The 19,880-nt window shown below is 42.1% G+C and overlaps 1 protein-coding gene across 2 annotated transcripts; it reads left to right on the top strand.

Moving 5' to 3' along the window:
• MEIG1 (meiosis/spermiogenesis associated 1) lies at positions 1–9,173 on the top strand. 2 transcript variants are annotated; one of them, XM_041767930.1, is made up of 3 exons: positions 1–228; positions 5,037–5,203; positions 8,869–9,173. In XM_041767930.1, the coding sequence occupies exons 2-3, from the start codon at positions 5,066–5,068 to the stop codon at positions 8,995–8,997; spliced, it is 267 nt and encodes an 88-aa protein (XP_041623864.1). In that variant the 5' UTR covers positions 1–228; positions 5,037–5,065; the 3' UTR covers positions 8,998–9,173. The 2 variants fall into 2 exon arrangements, with proteins under 2 accessions (XP_041623864.1, XP_041623863.1); XM_041767929.1 differs by lacking the exon at positions 1–228 and adding an exon at positions 4,696–4,702.
• The last annotated feature ends 10,707 nt before the right edge of the window (positions 9,174–19,880 follow it).

Raw genomic sequence — 19,880 nt, 5'->3', positions numbered from 1 at the left:
CAGTTGGCCTCTCGCAGCCCGAGCACCGCCGCGCTCTTCTGCGAGCTCCCGGGCGGGGTGCCTCGGCCTCCCCAGGTCGGCCAACGAGGGTAACAACGGAGAGCAGGACCCAGGGAGAGCGGGGGAGGGGGGTTGGACACGCCCCGAGGGGCGCGAGCGGCCCGCCCCCCTCCCCTGCGCCCGCCCGGGCCCCGCCCCGGAAGCCTCGGCTCCGCCCCTTCCGCTCCGGTGAGCCTTTATGATTTCTGAGATTGGTGTTGCTTGCGTATGTTTTTTTTTGTGTGTGTGTGGCTTAGCCGTGGCCTGTGTTTGCTACTCCTTGAGTTTCAGACTCCGATTTTCTGGTAGCTTCCAGGCCGAGCCGTGCGCCCTGCGGCTTGAGGTATTCCGAGGGTCTCCTTTCAGAGTTCTCCTGGAGACCAGTCCTATGACCCCCAGCTTTATAATGCTTCCTCCAGCATTTTGCTTCTCTCAGCTTTCTATGGCAGCTTTTACCTCACGTGCAAAATCGGGGATTTCTGGCGAAGAAAGGTGTGAGGGACTGGAGAGAGCATGGAGTGGCTTTACACTGCGCAGATGCGGATTTGCACACCTCAACCATGGACCACAAAGACATATTTTTAGAGTAATTATCTTTTGCCACTACTCTAAGTAAAGCACTAAATTTCAAAGTGCTGAATGTTACCAGCGCAATCAATATTGGCCCTGAATTTCCCAGAATTACTGAAATATTTAACCAAGAAATTAAGTTGATCTTTCTCAATTTTAGTTTCATTTTATTTTCAAGAAGTAGAAAGTAAATCAGTAAGAGAGACATAAAGGGTGGTGGGATTTGCATCACCACTACATAGAATAGTTACAGTAACCACAGGGGCTCCTATTATGGTGAAAATGCATTTATGTTCCCTTTAGCTATTGTGGAACAACAAAGTTTTGAAATGCCTAATATGTATAGAAGATATGTATTTCTACTAAGAAAAAATGTTTTTTTTTTTCCTCCAGTAGTTCTACTCTTCTGTAGAACTTTTCTGTTGAAAGCATTTAGGAAAAAAAAATTTTTTTAAAGATTTATTTATTTATTTATGATAGACATAGAGAGAGAGGCAGAGACACAGGAGGAGGGAGAAGCAGGCTCCATGCTGGGAGCCCAACGTGGGACTCGATCCCGGGACTCCAGGATCGCGCCCTGGGCCAAAGGCAGGCGCCAAACCGCTGAGCCACCCAGGGATCCCCGAGAAAAAAAATTTTTTAAGACATCACTCATTTATTTGAGAGAAACAGAGCAAAAGCAGGGGAAGGGGCAAAGGGAGAGGGTGAAGCAGACATCTTGCTAACTAAGCAGGGAGCCCCATATAGGGCTGGATCCCAGGACCCAGGAGATCATGATCTGAGCAGAAGGCAGACACAACCAACTGAGCCACCCAGGCGCCCTTGTTGAAGCCGGTTTTTTGTTTGTTTTGTTTTGTTTTTAATTTTAAAAAAGATTTTATTTATTTGAGAGAGAGAGAGAGAGAGAGAGCCCAAACAAGGGGAGAGGCAGGCAGAGGAAGGAGGAGGAGCAGGCTCCTTGCTGAGCAAAGAATCCAGTGGGAGAGGCCGCTCAATCCCAGGACCTCCCCCCTCCCCCATCATGACCTGAGCCTAAGGCAGATGGTTAAACGACTGAGCCACCCAGGCACCATGAAAGCATTTTTATATTTATAGTTGCCATGATTGTTTTGTTTGAAACTGGCAAAAGATAACACGGATGACATTCAGGAAAATACTTTTTGAATGAATATGAGTATATAAAAGTATTTTATATATTCCCCACCAGGGGAATCCCTGGGTGGCGCAGCGGTTTGGCGCCTGCCTTTGGCCCAGGGCGCAATCCTGGAGACCCGGAATCGAATCCCACATTGGGCTCCCGGTGCATGGAGCCTGCTTCTCCCTCTGCCTGTGTCTCTGCCTCTCTCTCTCTCTCTCTCTCTCTCTCTCTATCATAAATAAAAAAATTTTTTTTAAGTATTTTATGTATAAAAAAGCCAAGCCTAAAGCAAAAATGGTTTGGGTAAAACAAAAAGTATGACTGTGCCACTACTTTGAGGAAATGTGCTTCATCTGTAAAAGCAATATAATACAGCCACTAAATTCTCATAGCAAACATGGCTATGATTCTGAAAGTACCTTTATACAGTGAATTCCCACCTTTTTTTCCTTTCATGTTTCTTAGTGTCATTTTTCTATGAAAAAATAGGTTTTATATATAGTTATGGATGATAATGGCCTGTCAGGCTGTACTATGTGTGTCCAACTCCCTGGTGGTTCTATTTAGTGTGCAGCAACAAAGCATTAAAATGAATGGAAATGAAGGGTAAAAGTTTTGGTGATTATGACTCACGTATTGTTTTGTCGGGTATTCCAAAATTTACACACATTCACACAATAACATGACAACATATTGCCTTAAACTACAACATTAGGGGAGTGCCTGCCTGGGTGGCTCTGTCAGTTGAGCATATGCCTTCAGCTCAAGTTGTGATCTCAGGGTTCTAGAATCTATCCCTGAGTTGGGCTCCCTGTTCCGCAGGGAGCCTGCTTCTCTTTCTCCTCCCTGCTCATGCTCTCTCACTATCTCTGTCTGTCTCTCTCAAATAAATAAAATCTTAAAAAGTAATAAAGTAAAATACAACATGAGCCTAAACCTAAATTAATAAGGATCAAAAGTTTTTAAAAGTCTACTATTAATAATAGCTTAATTTTCTTTGGTCTAGTCAATATATATATTGGTATGCACGATGGAAAAAATGCAAACAATACATTTGGATAGTTGCTACTTTTATCAGAGTGAACTGTGTAACTCAAATGACTTCATTTTATTTCATTTAAATCTGGAGCTAAGCCCAAACAATTGTGAGAATTTTGGTTTCAGAAGGGAATGTAAATGCAATATTGAATGTTAAGTCAGAATGTGACAAAAATCTACAGGAGGTAGGAGGAAGCACAGGACCAGTTCCCTTATTTTTCATAGAAGAGCCAGTTGGCACTTGTGTGTGATTGATAGATACATAAAGTTCAAACAAATGGCTCTTAACCTCCTAACAGTCTCCATCAATCTATTTTTATTAACTATGAGGGAAATTTTAGGCCACATCTTTCACATTGAAGAAATATTTATCTGGAATTCAGCAATTCCATTGATTTTATTTCCATTTCCTACTCTCCCCCTCTACTCCCTACCCTATTAAATCCAGGCTGAGCTAAATTTGTTATACTTGTGAAAGCATTTATTATAAGACTCCATTTTATAAAACTTTTAAAGTCTGTCCTTCTAACTCATCTTATGTTCAAGATGATGTTCACCCAATGTTAAGGACAGATACTTCTAATTGATGTGAGGATTATTTCGACTTTTCCTTTTTTTGTACTTTAATGTATTTCCTGGTCTTTTCAACACATACTAGTCCTCCCCTTATCCATGGAAGATACATTCCAAGACTCCCCAGTGGATGCCTGAAACTGCGGATAGTAGCAAACCCTATATATCCTATGTTTTTTGCTATACATACATGTCTATGATAAAGTTTAACTTATAAATTAGGCACAGTAAGAGGTAAACAATAATAAAATAGAACAATTATAACAACATGTTTGAAAAAGTTATGTGAATGTGGCCTGTCAAAATATGTATTCCTGTACTCACCTTTCTGTGATAATGTAAGATAAAATGCTTGTCTGATGAGATGAAGTGAGGTGAATGACATAGGCATTAGGATGTAGCGTTAGGCCACCACTGACTTTCTGACACTAGGTCAGAATGAGGATCCATCTGCTTCCAGACTGTGGTTGACCACAGAAAGTGAGACCACAAGTAAGGAGAGACTACTATAATGAGAATTTGTGGTTGTGATAAAAAAAATTCAATAAATAAGAATTCATTTATAGGACCTACTTTATGAGGTTTAATCCAATGTATTTCAGCCAATAGAAACATATTTTAAGAGAAGAATAGATTCAAGGAATCATGGTGAAAATTCTGGGCCCTTTATTTCAGTTAACTGATATATTTCAGTAACAAGATAAGATGACAGAGAAAACAACTGCAAGATAGGTCTTTGAAAAACTGACTCTAGAAGTTTGGTGAATAGACAATTACATGTACATGTACAAAGAGTTGAATCTTTGAACTTCAAAAGCTACTGGTGACTGCTTACATTGTTTTAAAATCAATGATCTTGGGGATCCTTGAGTGGCTCAGCACTTTAGTGCCTGCCTTTGGCTCAGGTTGTGATCCCAGGGTCCTGGGATCAAGTCCTACATGAGGCTCCCTGCATGGAGCCTGCTTCTCCCTCTACCTGTGTCTCTGCCCCCCCCCTCTCTCTCTCTCTGTGCCTATCATTAATAAATAAATAAAATCTTAAAAATAAATTAATTAATTAATTAAATGATCCCAGTATCAGACAGTCATACGGCTTTCATGGACTTTGTGTTCGTCTATTTTTTCACATTGGGCTGTCACAGGAGCAGGGTCACAGTGACCACCTGAGTGAATGGACCACAGTGACTGGATACCTCCAAGTAGTTCAGATATGGAAAAAGAGGAAACTATTGCTCCTCAGCAAGAAGAATAAGAAGACAGTGAGAAGACTGATCTTACATTCCGTTTTTAGGGAAAAAAAATAAGTGGGGGATGCAGTTTTGAATATAATCAAATGGAATGGTGGTGAGATATTTTGACAATCTACTGAGTAGTTAAAAATAAGAGTGTGACTTCAGAAATGTGTAAACCTAGAACACCAGAATTAGGAGATCACGCTCTGAATGCAATTTTATTTGATTAAGAAATAAACAGTTCCCTATGCATCTTTCAGGGTTTATTTTATTTTCAACATAGAGCTTGAATCCTTCTCAATCTTGGAATTGAATGTTTAAATTTTAATATACCTAATGGGATTCTCAACTCTCATTTAAAAAAAAATCCACTGTGTTCATTTTTAAAGGGACTTTCAAAATTGTCACTACTATGCTATTTTTAATGTTGTTTTAACATCTTTCAGAAATAATTGGCAATAAGACTTCTGTAGCCATGGCTAATTCTGACGTGAAACCAAAATCAATAAGTCGTGCCAAAAAATGGTCAGAAGAGATAGAAAATCTGTACAGATTTCAGCAAGCAGGATATCGGGATGAAATTGAATATAAACAAGTGAAACAAGTTTCTATGGTAAGATGTCTCTAAAAACCTGAACTCAAAATATTCAGTCAAAAGTACCAAACTCAAACAAAGAGCCAGAAAATAACTAAAAGGAAGCTCTACTCCAATTCTCTCCCTTTATTGATGAGGAGACAGGCCCACAAAGTGGTTTTCAGGTAGAATGGAGGGAGAGGTGGTCCTTCAGCATGGAAACATTAAGAACTTTCTAGCTTTTATTGAACAACCATGCTCTACCAGATAAATCTTTGATGATAACCACAAAAGCAGAGTCTTTTCCCCTTAGGTAATTCTATTAACAGATATTCAGTTTGTTGTATAACTATTATGTCTTTACAGTTTCTTCTTTTTTAAAAAATCACAAATTATAAAGGGGTTATATTCTGTTTATTATGGAGATTGTAAGTGACAGAAAACTATTAGAGAGCAACTCCTGACTTTGGTTATGCATTACACCCCAGGCCCAATAATGTGATTGAGATAAAATTAGATTTAAGAGAACACGAAGAACGTCCTTGAAGGGGAAGCCTCACAAAGTGAGAGGAGTGTGTGATGTAGGGAAGAGCAAGCCTATTCACTGTATGACTTGGCAATTTTGAAAAGGTCTTGCATTTCACTTCAGTTTATACTAATTGGGTATAAACTGTCAGGAAGGAGAAAATTCCCCCCTGGATTCTCTCTGTTTTTTTGGCTAGTCTAATAATTAAATTGACCCAAGACAGATAACAATTTTCACCTAATTTCATGAATATGGGGCCCCCAAAGATATAAGACCCAAGAAGTGACCAAAGTAAGCCATTTATATACCTTTTAGAAAAGAAATGATAAATGTGTGAAGAACTAACAAAGTAATTTAGGCTTGAGTATTAATTAGTAGGGAGATAAGTAGAATTTATTTACACACCCCTGTTGGTCCTGAATTCTCTGTTCCTGATGATACGGATGTCTGTCTACCTACAGATGTGAAGAGGTGCCTTTCACATGGGAGATTTATTTTCTGCTTTCAGAGGAAGGATCAGAGTCCTTCATGCACTGGTTTCTCAAGTAACTTTAAACCATCAGTATGCCAAAGTGGCATATTCTGGGGCAGCATGCCCTCAACTCCATCACTACCATGTGCAAATTTCTGTGCCAAGTGCATTAGGAGATAAAAATATAAGGGAGGACCTGGCCTCAAGAAATTGAGTGGGCCAGCAAGAAGAGAACCAGATTTGGAATCTAGCCAGGATCTGCATTAGTTGAGCAATCCTCGACAAAGTTCTTAACGTGGCTGAGCTCAACAGTAGAATGGTGATGGCAATATCTGTTTTAGAAAACAGTTACAGGAATTAAACGAAATCATGTATTTCAAGTGCCTGACATTGCAGCGCTTAATAATTTATTGAGTGAATGAAGGATAAGTGTTTAATGAATGATAACTTTTATTATTCTTAATATCTTGAAGTAGAAGATTAATAATGACACAAACAATAGAACCTTATACAAGCTCAAAATATGTGTGCCTTTAAAAAGGAAGCCCAGGAATTTAGAAGAAGACAAAATTGCTTTCTTTGAGGGACAATCCTCCAGAGTGGCTTCATGCCCCCAGAGACATTTGTAGAGGTCCTTAAAGATTGGCCAGGATAGTAACTGAAGGCTTACCTTGATCAGTGTGTCTACCAGTGTACAGAGGTATGAAGGGTTTGAGCTAAGTTCTCTTTCCTTTTGGGACATGTAAGCTTGCTGACCTCCCTAACTGGTCTTGAGGACTTTACCACTCCACTCTGTTCTACTTAAAGGAATGGAGCTTTCCTTATTTGAATGGGAGTCATCAAGTGAGAGGACAAGAAGAAAAATTATAAAATACAAAGGTTATTTAAAGTGAATAGGGTTTGGGATGCCTGGGTGGCTCAGTGGTTGAGCGTCTGCTTTTGGCTCAGGGCATGATCCTGGAGTCTTGAGATCGAGTCCCACATTGGGCTCCCTTCATGGAGCCTGCTTCTCCCTCTGCCTGTGTCTCTGCCTCTCTCTGTGTGTGTCTCTCATGAATACATAAATAAAATCTTTAAAAAATAAAATAAAATAAAATGAATAGGAGTTGATGAGCACAGAACCAATACAGATGCTTGGAGACTCATCCCATATACAGTATCTATTTCTTCACTGAATGAGATGCTTTTTTAGGACTCTACTAAATGAGAGCCTGCTCCTGGCCCCAAGAGGAAGAGAGTTATAATGGTGTCTTAAGAACACCCTTCTTTCTCTACTGCGGGCAATGGAAGCTATGAAAGGCAAGCTTGACCTATATGATAGGAAGCATTGATTGTTTTCTATACTGTATATGTCAGCCCTCCAAGGTTTATCAGATATGCTGCTACCTATTTTCACTGATTCTTTATTTTTTAAGATTTTATTTATTTATTCATGAGAGACAGAGAGAGAGAGAGAGAGAGAGAGAGAGAGAGGCAGAGACACTGGCAGAGGGAGAAGCAGGTTCCATGCAGGGAGCCCGACATGGGACTCTATCTGAGGTCTCCAGGATCACACCCTGGGTTGAAGGCGGCGCTAAACCACTGAGCCACCCGAGCTACCCATTCACTAATTCTTAAATAAACAAGAGAACATAAGAAAATGAAAATGTGCTGTAAGAAAAAAAAATGCATTGCTTTGTATTCATGATGTATTCCTATTCCAGTGGAAAGTTGTGATTTATGGGTGGTGCATATGAGAAATGACAAGCTGCCCATAGAGATAGTGGTGAAGAGCATTCAATTATCTAGACCATGATACCTGAATAATCAGGTTTTGACAATGATAGAGTAGATCTCACAGAATCCAGAAGAAACATATTGACCTGATCAAGAAAATAGAACATGAATTTGGAGAGGAAGGAAAGAAAAATGTTCAAACTAGGTCAAGCCAAATTTAAAGTAAGCAATACAACGTATGAGAAAGAATAGCAGGGCAGCCAGGTGGCTCAGCGGTTTAGCGCTGCCTTCGGCCCAGGGCGTGATCCTGGGGACCCGGGATCGAGTCCCATGTTGGGCTCCCTGCATGGAGCCTGCTTCTCCCTCTGCCTGTGTCTCTGCCTCTTTCCCTCTCTCTGTCATGAATGAATAAATAAATAAAATCTTTAAAAAAAATTCGTGACCTCGAATTTCTATTAAAAAATCAATTTCAAGGGGTGCCTGGCTGGCTCAATTGGTGGATCATGCAACTCTTGATCATGGTAAGTTTGACCCCCATGTTGGGTGTAGCAATTAATTAAAAAATAAAAATCTTTTGTAAAATTTGGTTTCAAAATGAACTTGTGATATGGACTTGAGGAATGCATATGCACCTTTAGGTATCTTGAATCTAGGTGCTTCCATTTGTTACTACCACCCAAGTGCTTTCAGAGTGAGGCCTGAGCCTAACTTCCATCTAAGGCATTACTTTCAGAAGTTAGGAAGTAGTAATGTTTGAAATAGTTTGTAAATGCGAGAAAAAATAAAGTTTAGAGTGTTTTGAATATGTCCTCTATCTCGGCAACTGAGTAAAAATTTAAATTTAGAAATTGGGATCTAGAGAGAAGCACCAAATGAGCTGTTTTGCAGTATAAGGATACAACTTAGGATGCATTCGAGGGGTGTATAATAATCTCTTGAGAGCTCAAGCATTGTTAGATTGAATTTTGTATTCTGATTTCTGATATGCAGGTAGATCGTTGGCCAGAGACAGGATACGTGAAGAAACTCCAGAGAAGGGACAATACTTTCTATTACTACAACAAACAGAGAGAGTGTGATGACAAGGAAGTCCACAAAGTAAAAATTTATGCTTACTAGCCTTTGTTCTTTGTGTTACTTATCATTACTTTTTAAGAATTCAATTGCTTCATTCTACATCATGTAAATGTCATTTTACAAACTAATTCAAAATGCAGACCTCAATTGAGTGTTATGAAACATGAAAGTCTTGAAACCTGGTATCAATCATCCTGTTCTGTTCGAAAAAAATAATTGCAGAAGCATTAAAATCGTACCCATCTTGGTCCTGTTCTTCTGACTATTTTAATTGGGGTAGAGTGACCATTACGCACAGAACGAGACAGCCCCGTTTGAAACACACCAGTGGTTAGGCTAGGTATGTTAGGTTAGCACCCACAGCCCCTACCCCAGCCCCCAGCCTTTACCACTGTCCAGGACCATTGTTTTGAACTGTTGGATCTGTCTCTTATGGCCTGAGGGCTGCCTCTTGCCCCTGGAGTCTCTTGTCTTTTACTGAGTGGACTGGAAATGCCAAGGAATGCTGGCCCCTGGCAGCAGCCCTGACCCAGGGCCTGATGGGGAGGGGGGTGTATAAAAGACCCAGCTGCCTGGTTCTGAGAGATCCATCTGAGGTGTGTGCTTTACACTGGCGCCCAATTTCCCAGCAGGATGAAGCTTCGGTCATCTGCAGCCACGTCTGACTGGATCTCATAGTCTGTTGGCTGTCTCCCTTCCTGGCCACTCCCCTCACTCTCTCCAGGGGTTCCTTTCCTCCTGAATCAGCTCTTTGTACATGGAGCCTTGTCCCAGGGTTGGTTTCTGGGTTCCCAATCTACACAACTCCTGATCCAGTGCTGACTGGAATCACTGCAGAAACAGCCCGAGTGCGAAAGAGCAAGGCAATAATTAACCTGTAAGATGGGGGCGCCTGGGTGGCTCAGTGGTTGAGCATCTGCCATTGGCTCAGTGCGTGATCCTGGAGTCCTGGGATCGAGTCCCACATAGGGCTTCCTGCATGGAGCCTGCTTCTCCCTCTGTCTATGACTCAGCCTCTCTCTCTTTCTATCTCTCATGAATAAATAAAATCTTAAAAAAATAATAACCTGTGAGATGTAGAAAACCCCCCAAATTCCTGAGTTGGTTGCTTTGAGATTAAATAAATGAAAGACACCCTTTCTTTTTTTTTAATTTATTTTTTTTTATTTTTTTTATTTTTTTTTATGATAGTCACAGAGAGAGAGAGAGAGGCAGAGACACAGGCAGAGGGAGAAGCAGGCTCCATGCACCGGGAGCCCAATGTGGGACTCGATCCCGGGTCTCCAGGACCGCGCCCTGGGCCAAAGGCAGGCGCCAAACCGCTGCGCCACCCAGGGATCCCGACACCCTTTCTATTTTAACTGTGGTTTCACTAAGGTTATTTTATTTGTCACCATTTGTAAGCCCTGACCTTTAATAGATTTTTGGATGTGAGGCTCATAGCCATCAATTCATTGAACTTCAGCTAGCTCCCGTTTTCCAGAACTATCTGCACTGTGAAGGCCCATTAGTTTCCCCAAATCAATGTTGTGCTTCTTCGGCTCTTTTTCTTTTTGAGCAAACACATCACGGGAAGAATAAATAGATTGGCAAACCTCTTTTATGCCTTTCCTGACATTGCTTGGGGGCATCTTACTGCCTTGAAGCCATTTATCTGTACCTCTCTGCTCATGCTTTTTATCATTTTCTTCCAGATTTGGCCAATCCCTCAGGGCTGAGCATAGAAGGTTTTCAGAATCTTTTTTTTTTTTTTTAACCTACTCTGATAAAAGACATCCACTGACATCCACATTGCCTCTAAATACACCCCTATCCCTAAAAACTGTACATACCGTACCTTACACGGCAAAAGATACTTTGCAGATGTGATTAAAGATCTTGAGACAGGAATTATCCTGGAATATCTGAGTGGGCCCAATGTAATCTCTAGGGTCCTTAGAGAAGGCAGCAGGCTGGTCAGAGTTAAAGAGGTGTGATGGAAGGTCTAAGGGATGCAAGAAAGGAGTCAAAAGCCAATGAATGCATAAAGTCTCTAGCAGCTGGAAAAAAACAGGAAATTGATTTTCTTCTCTAGAGTCTCCAGAACAGAAGGAATACAACCAATGTCTTGGTTTTACCAAATAAGACCTATTGCAGACTTCTGGCCTCCAGAACTATAAGAAAATAAACTAGTATTGTTTTATACCCCTTGGTTTGTGATAATTTTTACATCAGCAAGAGGAAACACAGCCCTACATAGAAGAGATGAAGCAAATACCCATCCATAGCCTTGGAGCCAACCTGAACTTCAATCATGGTCTGCCATTTTTTACCAGAGAACACATTTTGTTACAGATAATATCCATTTCAAGGAAGTTGGCCAGGCACACTTTGCCTGGAACGTTCTCATTAATTAGTTCAAATGTTCTAAATGTCGCTTCATCTTTCTGCAGCAAGACTCTCTCAGACATATGGCCCTTGGAACCAACAATCAGATGCAAATTTGGTTCCTTGAGTCCATGTGACTAGGGTTTCCACAATGGCTCTTACAGTGAGAATAGCTTGTGCTTTCCCACTGTGCCAATCTTTCTTAGAAAATGGATCAGCCACTTTCTTGATGGCTCCTCTTTTTGCCACTTGTGTAAGATGCTTGTGTCTGCTGACCACTGTGACGCTGCTAAGAGGCGTCTGCAGCCATTGCCAGCTGCTCTTTGTACGGTGTATGCTTTTCTGGTGAGATTTGGCCAACAGGCCTCTGTCCATGATAGCAACAGCCTCCCCTTCAAGAGAACTGCCCATCCTCTTCCATGCTTAACGCTGATGCTCAGCTTCAGGAAAAGGTGTTCTAACAGGAGCACACAGTGGCCAGTCAGACTACAGACCAAAGCAGCAATATGGCCAGGCTGTCAAGCTTTGTCACAGCATCCTACTATCAGTGTACACTGCAGAAGGACCACTATTGCCTGGGTTTCTGAAACCCATAAGATTGCTCCCATTGAATTGCATGCACATGGTGACACTTGTCAAGAAGGTGGTAAATTTTCACAAGCTGTGTACTTGTCCTGGACAGTGACTCTCCAACCAGGTTGCATTTTATAATATCACGAGGCACTCTTTAAATAATACTGATGCCTGAGCCCCACCCTCTTCTAGTTAAACTGTGTCTCTAGGGATAGAACACAGGCATTGTTTTTTTGTTTGTTTGTTTGTTTTTGGTTTTGGTTTTTTTTTTTTTTTAAAGCAAAACCAAAAACTGCACTGGTGATTTTATTGTGCAGTCAAGGTTAAAAACCATTGCCCTTGGCTCTTGCTTTAAGATTCAGACCCTAAGTCCAAGCATCTCCTGACTGCCATCATAGAGCCTGGATCCCAGTCAATACTTGTTATCATACACAGAGATATTTTCAGGCATGGCTGTGGAGAAGCTTTGCTCACCTGTGTGGTTGTGTAATTCATCTTGAAGAATATCACACTGCCCCAGTTGTGTGCTTCTAGTGCCTCTGGCTAAGGCAGACAGGACTCATTTGGCTCTCTGGCCAGTCTCTGCAAAGCAAAATGGCAAGCTCTTCTTTTATGAAGATCACCAAAGGATCAACAAATTTATTATTGGAAACCTCTACTACTTCCAGCAATACCTGGACATACAGGGGTGGGGGTACAAGGCTTTATGAACGAGGCCCCCTACCATCTTCTCTGGGGAGTTTCTCCAGGAAGCCTGTTCTAAGGAAACTTGAATATATTTTGATGTCATATGGCTCCAAGTTGTATTTCTCCCTAAGGGGCAGTAGCAGATGTAGGTGGTCAAAGGTGACAGGACAAAGATAAGGAAGAGTATGCAGAGAAGACTTAGTGTCATGGGGCTGGGCCTACAATTCTTAGAAAAGCCTGCCTGCAAGGGCAGTTGGAATGCTCACCACTCCTGATAAGAGTGGTTTACCTCACCGAAACTGTTTATACAACACTCAGCAGCATTTCTCTGTCCAATGACCCCAGCAGATGCTGGAACAACTGCCTGACTTTTCTTCCCACCCCATGTCTTCCACACCAGGTAGGATTCTGGGCCAGAGAATAGGAAAACCTCCCCACCTCATGGTTGCAGATTATCTCGACACATCACAGCAGTGTTTTTCACAGCATGGGTCACCATCCATCAGCACCAGGGGTCTCATCCCAGGCTTCACGTGAGAATCATCTGGCAGCTTTTTAAAATGTGGATGCTAGGCCTTGCTCCAGACTTTCCAGCTGAGAACCCCTATAGGTGTGATGCTGGCACCGCATTCTGCAGGGCACGACAGGTGCTTCTTACCAGCGGCCACGGCATATGGTTCATCGGCCGGTGGCTCATAGGCCCAATGTGCTGAGTCACAACTGTCACTTTTTCAGAAAATTAGGTAGATGGGTGCCTGAATGGTCAACTGGTTAAGCATCTGCCTTTGGCTCAGGTCATGATTCCACGGTCCTGGGATCGAGTCTCATGTCAGGTTCTCTGCTCAGTGGAGAGTCTGCTTTTCCCTCTCCCTCTGTGCTCTCTCTCTTAAATAAAAAACTTAGGGAGGAGGGGCAAGTTGGCGGAAGAGTAGGGTCCCCAAATCACCTGTCCCCAACAAATTACCTAGATAACCTTCAAATCATCCTGAAAATCTACGAATTCGGCCTGAGATTTAAAGAGAGACCAGCTGGAATGCTACAGTGAGAGGAGTTCGGGCTTCTATCAAGGTAGGAAGACGGGGAAAAAGAAAGAAATAAACAAAAGGCCTCCAAGGGGGAGGGGCCCCGCGAAGAGCCGGGCTGAGGCCGGGGCGAGTGTCCCCAGGACAGGAGAGCCCCGTCCCGGAGGAGCAGGAGCTGCACCAACCTTCCCGGGTGGAAAGGGGCCCGCAGGGAGTTAGAGCAGGACCCAGGAGGGCGGGGATGCCCTCCGGCTCCCTGGGACACTAACAGGCACCTGCACCCCGCGAGAGTGCGCCGAGCTCCCTAAGGGCTGCAGCGCGCACGGCGGACCCGGAGCAGCTCGGAGGGGCTCGGGCGGCGGCTCCGCGGAGGGGGCTGCGGGGCGGGAGCGCGAATCCAACAGCGCAGGCCCCGGAGCACAGGGCGCTAGGACACAGCCCAGGATCCGGCCTCCCCCGGGACAGGCAGAGACCCGGAGGGCCCAGGACAGCCAGGACGCTCCTGCCTGGAGCTGAGCAGATCAGCGGCCCCGCCCCGGAGCCCCCAGGCCCTGCAGACGGAGAGCCCCGGAGTTACTGCGGGGGCTGACTCCAGGGCTGCAGAGCTGGCCCCGCCACTGCAGTTGTTCCTCCTGGGGCCTCACGGGGTAAACAGCCCCCACTGAGCCCTGCACCAGGCAGGGGCAGAGCAGCTCCCCCAAGTGCTAACACCTGAAAATCAGCACAGCAGGCCCCTCCCCCAGAAGACCAGCGAGACGGACCAGGTCCAGGGGAAGTCAAGGGACTTAAAGTATACAGAATCGGAAGATACTCCCCCGTGTTTTTTTGTTTGTTTGTTTGTTTGTTTTTGCTTTTATTTTTTTTTGTTTGTTTTTGTTTTGTTTTGTGCTTTTTTTTCTTTCTTTCTTCTTGATTTCTGATTGCTTCCCCCACCCCACCCCCCTTTTTTTCTTTTTTCTCCTTTCTTTCTTTTTCTTTCTTTTTCTTCTCTTTTCCCCCCCTTTTTTTTCTTCTTTCTCTTTTTTCTTTTTCTCTTTTCTTTCCTTCTCTCTCTTTTTCTCCTTTTCCCAATACAACTTGTTTTTGGCCGCTCTGCACTGAGCAAAATGACTAGAAGGAAAACCTCACCTCAAAAGAAAGAATCAGAAACAGTCCTCTCTCCCACAGAGTTACAAAATCTGGATTACAATTCACTGTCAGAAAGCCAATTCAGAAGCACTATTATACAGCTACTGGTGGCTCTAGAAAAAAGCATAAAGGACTCAAGAGACTTCATGACTGCAGAATTTAGATCCAATCAGGCAGAAATTAAAAATCAATTGAATGAGATGCAACCCAAGCTAGAAGTCCTAACGACGAGGGTTAGCGAGGTGGAAGAACGAGTGAGTGACATAGAAGACAACTTGATGGCAAAGAGGGAAACTGAGGAAAAAAGAGACAGACAATTAAGAGACCATGAAGACAGATTAAGGGAAATAAACGACAGCCTGAGGAAGAAAAACCTACGTTTAATAGGGGTTCCCGAGGGCGCCGAAAGGGACAGAGGGCCAGAATATGTATTTGAACAAATCCTAGCTGAAAACTTTCCTAATCTTGGAAGGGAAACAGGCATTCAGATCCAGGAAATAGAGAGATCCCCCCCCAACATCAATAAAAACCGTTCAACACCTCGACATTTAATTGTGAAGCTTGCAAATTCCAAAGATAAAAGGAAGATCCTTAAAGCAGCAAGAGACAAAAAGTCCCTGACTTTTATGGGGAGGAGTATTAGGGTAACAGCAGACCTCTCCACAGAGACCTGGCAGGCCAGAAAGGGCTGGCAGGATATATTCAGGGTCCTAAATGAGAAGAACATGCAACCAAGAATACTTTATCCAGCAAGGCTCTCATTCAAAATGGAAGGAGAGATAAAGAGCTTCCAAAACAGGCAGGAACTGAAGGAATATGTGACCTCCAAACCAGCTCTGCAAGAAATTTTAAGGGGGACTCTTAAAATTCCCCTTTAAGAAGAAGTTCAGTGGAACAATCCACAAAAACAAGGAATGAATAAATATCATGATGACGCTAAACTCATATCTGTCAATAGTAACTCTGAACGTGAATGGGCTCAATGACCCCATCAAAAGGCGCAGGGTTTCAGACTGGATAAAAAAGCAGGACCCATCTATTTGCTGTCTACAAGAGACTCATTTTAGACAGAAGGACACCTACAGCCTGAAAATAAAAGGTTGGAGAACCATTTACCATTCAAATGGTCCTCAAAAGAAAGCAGGGGTAGCCATCCTTATATCAGATAAACTAAAATTTATCCCGAAGACTATAGTAAGAGATGAAGAGGGACACTATATCATACTCAAAGGATCCATCCAACAAGAGGACTTAACAATCCTCAATATATATGCCCCGAATGTGGGAGCTGCCAAATATTTAAACCAATTAATAACCAAACTGAAGAAATACTTAGATAATAATACACTTATACTTGGGGACTTCAATCCAGCTCTTTCTACCCTCGATAGGTCTTCTAAGCACAACATCTCCAAAGAAACGAGACCTTTAAATGATACACTGGACCAGATGGATTTCACAGATATCTACAGAACTTTACATCCAAGCTCAACTGAATACACATTCTTCTCAAGTGCACATGGAACTTTCTCCAGAATAGACCACATACTGGGTCACAAATTGGGTCTGAACCGATACCAAAAGATTGGGATCGTCCCCTGCATATTCTCGGACCATAATGCCTTGAAATTAGAATTAAATCACAACAAGAAGTTTGGAAGGACCTCAAACGCAAGGAGGTTAAGGACCATCCTGCTAAAAGATGAAAGGGTCAATCAGGAAATTAAGGAAGAATTAAAAAGATTCATGGAAACTAATGAGAATGAAGATACAACCATTCAAAATCTTTGGGATGCAGCAAAAGCAGTCCTGAGGGGGAAATACATCGCAATACAAGCATCCATTCAAAAACTGGAAAGAACTCAAATACAAAAGCTCACCTTACACATAAAGGAGCTAGAGAAAAAACAGCAAATGGACCCCATTAATTAATTAAAACTCAAGCAGAACTCAATGAAATCGAGACCAAAAGAACTGTGGAACAGATCAACAGAACCAGGAGTTGGTTCTTTGAAAGAATTAATAAGATAGATAAACCATTAGCCAACCTTATTAAAAAGAAGAGAGAGAAGACTCAAATTAATAAAATCATGAATGAGAAAGGAGAGATTACTACCAACACCAAGGAAATACAAACGATTTTAAAAACATATTATGAACAGCTATACGCCAATAAATTAGGCAACCTAGAAGAAATGGGCGCATTCCTGGAAAGCCACAAACTACCAAAACTGGAGCAGGAAGAAATAGAAAACCTGAACAGGCCAATAACCAGGGAGGAAATTGAAGCAGTCATCAAAAACCTCCCAAGGCACAAGAGTCCAGGGCCAGATGGCTTCCCAGGGGAATTCTATCAAACGTTTAAAGAAGAAATCATACCTATTCTACTAAAGCTGTTTGGAAAGATAGAAAGAGATGGAGTACTTCCAAATTCGTTCTATGAGGCCAGCATCACCTTAATTCTGAAACCAGACAAAGACCCCACCAAAAAGGAGAATTACAGACCAATATCCCCGATGAACATGGATGCAAAAATTCTCAACAAGATACTAGCCAATAGGATCCAACAGCACATTAAGAAAATTATTCACCATGACCAAGTAGGATTTATCCCCGGGACACAAGGCTGGTTCAACACTCGTAAAACAATCAATGTGATTCATCATATCAGCAAGAAAAAACCAAGAACCATATGATACTCTCATTAGATGCAGAGAAAGCATTTGACAAAATACAGCATCCATTCCTGATCAAAACCCTTCAGAGTGTTGGGATAGAGGGAACTTTCCTCGACATCTTAAAAGCCATCTACGAAAAGCCCACAGCAAATATCATTCTCAATGGGGAAGCACTGGGAGCCTTTCCCCTAAGATCAGGAACAAGACAGGGATGTCCACTCTCACCACTGCTGTTCAACATAGTTCTGGAAGTCCTCGCCTCAGCAATCAGACAACAAAAAGACATTAAAGGCATTCAAATTGGCAAAGAAGAAGTCAAACTCTCCCTCTTCGCCGATGACATGATACTCTACATAGAAAACCCAAAAGCCTCCACCCCCAGATTGCTAGAACTCATACAGCAATTTGGTAGCGTGGCAGGATACAAAATCAATGCCCAGAAATCAATGGCATTTCTATACACTAACAATGAGACTGAAGAAAGAGAAATTAAGGAGTCAATCCCATTTACAATTGCACCCGAAAGCATAAGATACCTAGGAATAAACCTAACCAAAGAGGTAAAGGATCTATACCCTAAAAACTATAGAACACTTCTGAAAGAAATTGAGGAAGACACAAAGAGATGGAAAAATATTCCATGCTCATGGATTGGCAGAATTAAGATTGTGAGAATGTCAATGTTACCCAGGGCAATTTACACGTTTAATGCAATCCCTATCAAAATACCATGGACTTTCTTCAGAGAGTTAGAATAAATTATTTTAAGATTTGTGTGGAATCAGAAAAGACCCCGAATAGCCAAGGGAATTTTAAAAAAGAAAACCATAGCTGGGGGCATCACAATGCCAGATTTCAGGTTGTACTACAAAGCTGTGGTCATCAAGACAGTGTGGTACTGGCACAAAAACAGACACATAGATCAATGGAACAGAATAGAGAACCCAGAAGTGGACCCTCAACTTTATGGTCAACTAATTTTCAACAAAGGGGTAAAGACTATCCACTGAAAAAAAGACAGTGTCTTCAATACAGGGTGCTGGGAAAATTGGACATCCACATGCAGAAGAATGAAACTAGACCACTCTTACGCCATACACAAAGATAAACTCAAAATGGATGAGAGATCTAAATGTGAGACAAGATTCCATCAAAATCCTAGAGGAGAACACAGGCAACACCCTTTTTGAACTCAGCCACAGTAACTTCTTGCAAGATACATCCACGAAGGCAAGAGAAACAAAAGCAAAAATGAACTATTGGGACTTCATCAAGATAAGAAGCTTTTGTTTTTTTGTTTTTTTTTTTTTTTTTGATAAGAAGCTTTTGAACAGCAAAGGATACAGTCAACAAAACTAAAAGACAACCTACAGAATGGGAGAAGATATTTGCAAACGACGTATCAGATAAAGGGCTATAAAGAACTATCTATAAAAGAACTTATTATCTATAAAGAACTTATTAAACTCAACACCAAAGAAACAAACAATCCAATCATGAAATGGGCAAAAGACATGAAGAGAAATCTCACAGAGGAAGACATGGACATGGCCAACATGCACATGAGAAAATGTTCTGCATCACTTGCCATGAGAGAAATACAAATCAAAACCACAATGAGATACCACCTCACACCAGTGAGAATGGGGAAAATTAACAAGGCAGGAAACAACAAATGTTGGAGAGGATGTGGAGAAAAGGGAACCCTCTTACACTGTTGGTGGGAATGTGAACTGGTGCAGCCACTCTGGAAAACTGTGTGGAGGTTCCTCAAAGAGTTAAAAATAGACCTGCCCTACGACCCAGCAATTGCACTGTTGGGGATTTACCTCAAAGATTCAGATGCAATGAAACACCGGGACACCTGCACCCCAATGTTTCTAGCAGCAATGTCCACAATAGCCAACCTGTGGAAGGAGCCTCGGTGTCCATCGAAAGATGAATGGATAAAGAAGATGTGGTTTATGTATACAATGGAATATTACTCAGCAATTAGAAACGACAAATACCCACCATTTGCTTCAACGTGGATGGAACTGGAGGGTATTATGCTGAGTGAAATAAGTCAATCGGAGAAGGACAAACAGTGTATGTTCTCATTCATTTGGGGAATATAAGTAATAGTGAAAGGGAATATAAGGGAAGGGAGAAGAAATGTGTGGGAAATATCAGGAAGGGAGGCAGAACATAAAGACTCCTAACTCTGGGAAACGAACTAGGGGTGGTGGAAGGGGAGGAGGGCAGGGGGTGGGGGTGAATGGGTGACGGGCACTGAGGGGGACACTTGACGGGATGAGCACTGGGTGTTATTCTGTATATTGGTAAATTGAACACCAATAAAAATTAATTTATTAAAAAAATAAAAATAAATAAATAAAAAGCTTTTAAAAACTATTTAGGAAAAAAAAAACTATTTAGGTATTAAAGAATGCGTGCATAGACCGAGTCTTGATGTGAAATGTTTTCCTGG

Source organism: Vulpes lagopus, chromosome 8 (genome assembly GCF_018345385.1).
Source record: "Vulpes lagopus strain Blue_001 chromosome 8, ASM1834538v1, whole genome shotgun sequence".
Taxonomy (NCBI): Eukaryota; Metazoa; Chordata; class Mammalia; order Carnivora; family Canidae; genus Vulpes; species Vulpes lagopus.
Note: the sequence above shows the minus strand (reverse complement) of the source record. Positions and strands in the feature narration are given on the sequence as shown.